At 53.1% G+C, this 5425-nt stretch overlaps 2 protein-coding genes across 2 annotated transcripts; one reads left to right on the forward strand and one right to left on the reverse strand.

Moving 5' to 3' along the window:
- Positions 1 to 50: 50 nt before the first annotated feature.
- PTSG_11454 (uncharacterized protein) lies at positions 51 to 1188 on the reverse strand (the record flags this gene model as incomplete). The annotated part of the gene is made up of 4 exons (XM_004987469.1): positions 51 to 115; positions 372 to 432; positions 721 to 900; positions 1108 to 1188. Coding segments are annotated over 4 exons (387 nt in total), but the record flags the coding sequence as incomplete, so codon positions are not given.
- Positions 1189 to 1538: 350 nt separating this feature from the next.
- On the forward strand, positions 1539 to 4982 carry PTSG_11455 (ADP-ribosylation factor GTPase activating protein 3). Its single transcript, XM_004987470.1, has 9 exons — positions 1539 to 1795; positions 2038 to 2171; positions 2520 to 2579; positions 2910 to 2981; positions 3130 to 3219; positions 3432 to 3639; positions 3816 to 4168; positions 4398 to 4438; positions 4582 to 4982. The coding sequence occupies exons 1-9, from the start codon at positions 1681 to 1683 to the stop codon at positions 4649 to 4651; spliced, it is 1143 nt and encodes a 380-aa protein (XP_004987527.1). The 5' UTR covers positions 1539 to 1680; the 3' UTR covers positions 4652 to 4982.
- Positions 4983 to 5425: the final 443 nt, after the last annotated feature.

Raw genomic sequence — 5425 nt, forward strand, 5'->3', positions numbered from 1 at the left:
AAGCCCTTGCACATGTGTATGTATGATGACAGCCACATTCAACGACTCACGATGAAGGTGTCAATTCGGCGGTTTGGATCCACCTCCATCCTCTCAACAGCATCGGCCCACGACGCTGTACGCATACATGATGGTGGGCGTGAACGTGTGTGTGTGTGTGTGTGTGTGTGTGTGTGTGTGTGTGTGTGTGTGTGTGTGTGTGTGTGTGTGTGTGTGTGTGCGTGTGTGTGTGTTTGCATGCGTGTGCACACGTGTCAGTGAGTGAGTGCTTTGTTTGTATGTTTGGATGGGCTTACAGATACCCACACATATACTCTCTCTCGTGCTGGGAGAAGGCAAGCAAGTGCATTATGTTCGTACGCGCGGCTCACCTGAGAAGGCGGTTGTCAGGATGAGAACAAGGAAGCATGCAATGGCATCCTTCAGCATTGTCTGCAGTGTGCGTACGCAGGGCGGGGGGTAACAGCAAACGTGTGAACTCGATGCTCAAGATAAGCTCGGGGCATACACCAAGAGAAATACATGTGTACATGCGAATGAAAGCACCTGCGAGGACACTGATAACAACACACACACACAAGCACACACAAGCACACACACACACACACACACACACAAGCACACACAAGCACACACAATCACACAAGCACGTACACATGCAAACAACACTCTCACACAGCCGCAAACACACACGCACACACGTCGGAAGCAGTTACGCACGTCCGCTGGCTTCGGCTGGAGGTGGAATACGAGCCGGCTCGCAAGGGAATAGACGGCGAGGAACATGGCAATGCCGTGGGCCAAGAGATGACTGGGCCCAACGTTTTCCATGTATGTGACCAGCATCTGGTCGCCAACTTGCAGCGAGCTTCCCATCTTCAAGATTGCCGCACCAAAGCCCTTCAAGCACACGCAACGAATTCGTTATTGAGCGTGCTCACATCAACAAGGTACGCTGGATTGAGCAGAGGCGCGAGCAAGCATAGAACCCCGAAGGAAGGGGCTGGAAACTGTGATATGTGCTGCAGCAAAACACACGTTATCCCTCGACAAGCGAAGTACACACCGCACCCCCCCTCCCACACACACACATACACACACACATACCACTTGAAAGACGCGTGTGATAACGTCCAGCTTGAGGAGCGGATCAAAGTCCGCAAACTGCTGCATCACGGATGCCATCATGATGTGCGGTGTACGTTGCTTAGCCCCTGGTGAATGCTGAGTGAAACCGCATCAGCGTGGCAGCAAAGTCGAGGAAATGAACATGACGAGATGAGAATCAGAAACTTGTCGGCAGGCTGCTGGGCACACACACACACACACACCTACGCACACACATACACGCACACACACATACACATAGAGCGCCGTATTACCCAACACAACAGCACGCGAGGGTGCAAGCAAGCACGGCAACAACAACCAGAGCATCCCCATCCGCATCCTCATGGTGTCATCGCAGTCGTCATCGCTACCTCGAGAGTTGCGTTTGCCGTGCCGCAGAAAATGCCCAGGTATCATCCACAAAACTGCAACAACTGAGAAAAGCCAATGAAAATATTAGACAATTCTCTGCACTGTGCTTTTGTTTGCTCCACCACAACAAACACCACAAGGACCAACTAACCAAGCCCGCACACCCCATCCATCCAGCCACACACAACAAGACAGGCCATGTCGACTCGGGCCACGAGAGCCAGCCGCAAGCTTGCGGAGACGCAGCAGGCGGTGCTGCACTACATGCTTGACCAGCCAGAGAACAAAATGTGCGCCGATTGCGGCACGCGAGGTGCGGTTTTGCACACATGCGCTGTTTTGGGGGATCCGTGCTGTGGCGATGATTCTGTGCTGACGGTGTCGCTGTGTGTTTGCGAATCACATTTGGTGACGATGTCGGTCGCCCCTCCCTGTGGACGCGAGAAGAACGTTCTTGCCCATCATCATATCAATCTTCCCTCACCGCCTTCATCTCAACCCCGTGCCATGTTGTTGTGTTTGTGCGGCTTGGTGCGGTTTTGTGCGGTTTTGCAGGACCGCGGTGGGCTTCATGGAATTTGGGTGTCTTCCTGTGCATCCGCTGCTCTGGCATCCACCGCAGCCTTGGAGTGCACATCTCCAAGGTTCGCTCGACCACGCTGGACACATGGGCCCCGGAATGGATTGAGGTACAGCTGCCTGGTGTGCTTGTCGGGTTCTTGTTGCCTATGTTTAGCTCTGTGTGCATGCTGTGGTTGATTGTGTGTGTGTGTGTTTTGAGCTGTCCGTACTTTCGTTCTGCCTGTGTAACCGTGGTCCAAGGCACTTGCATGCTGTTGATTTGATTGCCTGTCTATACTCCCTACACTGCTCGCACATCAATGCGCTCCTGATTGCGTGTGGTGAGCACAGGGAATGTCTCTGCTTCGTTGCTGTCTGTGCCCATGAAGTCTTTGTCCTCCATCCTTGCTTACCCGCTGTTTTTGCCCGCCCACACCCCCATCAAACCACGCCTCATCGGGTGTTTGAACTGGCAGTCCATCTCCAAATGGGGCAACAAGCGTGCCGCCCTCCTTTGGGAGTACCACCTGCCGCAGGTACGCTTTTGGGCCAATGTGCTCATATTGGGGGTTGCCAAGGTGTTTCCGCCGTCCCCTGTCATGATCGTGTTTGCGCGGATCTGCTCTGGGCTCTGCCGCCTCACACCATCCTGCCCCGCGCGCACGTTCCCCACCAACTCAATTCCCATGCGTCTCACCTGCTCACCAACACGCACACAACACCACCACCACCACCACCACAACAACAACAACAACAACAACAACAACAACAACAACAACAACAACAACAACAACAACAACAACAACAACAACAACAACACACATACACACACACATATACACGCACACATGTCTGGCTGTGTTTAGAACTTCAAGCGTCCAGTGCATGACAACGGCGCCATGGAGATGTTCATTCGCTCCAAATATGTCACGGGCAAGGTGTGCGCATCATCACCCTCAACAACACCTCAAACACATGCTTGGAGCGAGCGCATACCCCCTACCACCATTGCTATCAACAGCGACAACGCGAACCGCAACGCCACACCACAGCAACTCACCAACCGTCACCTGTTTCCTGTTTCAGTTCAAGCGTAAGGCGAGCGACCCGCCACTGCCACCACCAGATGCCATCCCCATTGGCTCCAGTGACGCCGACAAGAAAGCCGACAAGAAGGTAGACGTTTGCATCCACCACTTCGCCGTATGCGTCATCGTGGTGTTTGCTGGTTGCCGTTTTCTTTGCTTTGCAATGCATCTTACCCACAATGCACACACACACACACACACACAAACAAACAAACAAACAAACAAACAAACAAACAAACAAACAAACAAACAAACAAACAAACAAACAAACACACACACCTCCCCCCTCTATGGTTGCAGAAGAAGTCGCGCAGCAAGAAGATGACAACAACAGCAACGGCCAACCAGGGGGTGACCCTCCTTGACTTTTCACAGCCCGTGCAGGCCCCGCCACCAGACGCCAAACCGCTCGGCAGCGCAGCCCCCGTTACAACGACGACAACCACCGCCACTGCTGCCCCTGCCAAGGATACAACACAGCAGGCGCAGACAAAGGCGTCATCTGCAGGTGAGCCTTGCGTGGATCACGCAAGCGTGGAGTGTGGTGTGTGTGTGTGTGTGTTTGTTTGTGTGCTTGGATGTATACCTTTTGCTTCTCGTGCACGTATGTGCACATGCGCTTGCATTTCCATGCATTGTGACAACCTTCTTGGCTCACGCGGCCTTTTGTTTTGCTGCTGCCAGAGGAAGATTTGCTCGGCGGTCTGTTTGGCCCATCTTCTTCAACGCCTGCAGCCACAACAGCTCCACAGCAGCCACAACAGCCACAACAACAACAACAACAGCAACCGCCGCAGCAGCAGCAGCCGCAGCCTGCATCGTCCAACTATGACGACATCATGTCGCTGTTTGACAAGCCAAAGCAGCAGCAGTCCGGCTTCCTTGCGCACCCCATGCAACAGCAGCAGCAGCCGATGATGGCGATGGGTGGCTTCCCCCAGCAACAGCAGCCGATGGGGTTTGCGCCCGCATTCCAGCAGCCGCAGCAACAACACATGTTCATGCAGCAGCCACAGCAGCAGCAAATGTTTGCTCAGGTGAGTGCGTGATTGATATGCGTGTGCGTGTGTGTGTGTGTGTGTGTGTGTGTGTGTGCGTGCGTGTGTGTGTGTGTGTGTGCGTGCGTGCGTGTGTGTGTGTGCGTGTGCGCGTGTGTGTGTGTGTGTTTGTGTGGGTGATAAACCCTATGTTGATGTTTGATGCAGCTTGGTTGTCGCCTGCCCCACTCAAATCTAACCGTCTGCTGTTTGTGTACATCTCTGACAGCAACAAGGATTTGCGCAGATGCAGCAAGGCTTTGGGCAGATGTAAGTGGCACACACCGCAACGCACCCAGCCCACACACGTGCCTACCAACACACGCACACACACACACACACTCTCTCTCTCACACACACACACACACACTATCTCTCTTGTGTGCGATCTGTCATGCTGGTGGTGGTTGCAGGTCGATGACACCACAGCAGCCGCAGCAGCCCGGTGGCGGCTACACGATTGGAGGCTCTCTGTGGCAGTAGGAGATGGAGGACAGGTGTTGTGATGTGATACATTGGTTGCATCGTTTTGGTCGGTGTGTGTGTGTGTGTGTGTCTGATGGGCTTTGGAGCTTGTAGTGCAGGCAGGCGAAGGTGTTTCGCCTCTCACGTGCAATGTGCTAGCCGTTCTGAAGATGTGATTGGAAGGAACAGCGTTGAATAGTTGAGATGAGTGGGAGAGCGTGCTGGAGAGAGGGGGGGGGGGTGCTCTTGGTGTAATTGGTTGGTTGGTGGCATTGGTTCGCTCGTTTGGGTTGTGTTGCACATTGCTTGGTTGCTCTCTTAGATTACAGCGAAGCCAAATCTACTTTGGGGGTCAGCACACTTGCGAAGAAATCGAAACACACGCACGCACACGCACGCACACAACAGCAGCAGGAGGTGCAGTGCACGAGGGCACACGCACGCAGGTCAACACTACAGCGAAGCAAAAGCAACAGTCTGGTACGGGGGCGGGGTCAGCACACACACACACACATGCATCAGCAGTGAACGCAAAAACAAACCGATTCAAGCGTTGCCGTGAGTTGGACAAGCAAGAAAACATTCCAAAAAACAAGCAAGAAGAAGAAGAAGAAGAAGAAGAAGAAGAAGAAGAAGAAGAAGAAGAAGAAGAAGAAGAAGAAGAAGAAGAAGAAAGAACAGTCTCCAATAGACGATGGTGCAGCGGCACGATCCTGACCATCATCATCATCATCATCATCATCATCATCGTCATCATCATCATCATCATCATCATCATCATCATCATCATCA

This window comes from Salpingoeca rosetta, assembly GCF_000188695.1.
Source record: "Salpingoeca rosetta unplaced genomic scaffold supercont1.89, whole genome shotgun sequence".
NCBI lineage: Eukaryota > Choanoflagellata > Craspedida > Salpingoecidae > Salpingoeca > Salpingoeca rosetta.

Bases quoted from the DNA above. Each gene is read 5' to 3' on its own strand.
- PTSG_11455 (XM_004987470.1), top strand. From the start codon at position 1,681: ATGTCGACTCGGGCCACGAGAGCCAGCCGCAAGCTTGCGGAGACGCAG. The intron at 1,796-2,037 runs GTGCGGTTTTGC...GCGGTTTTGCAG, and splicing joins CGCCGATTGCGGCACGCGAG to GACCGCGGTGGGCTTCATGG. The intron at 2,172-2,519 runs GTACAGCTGCCT...TTGAACTGGCAG, and splicing joins GGGCCCCGGAATGGATTGAG to TCCATCTCCAAATGGGGCAA.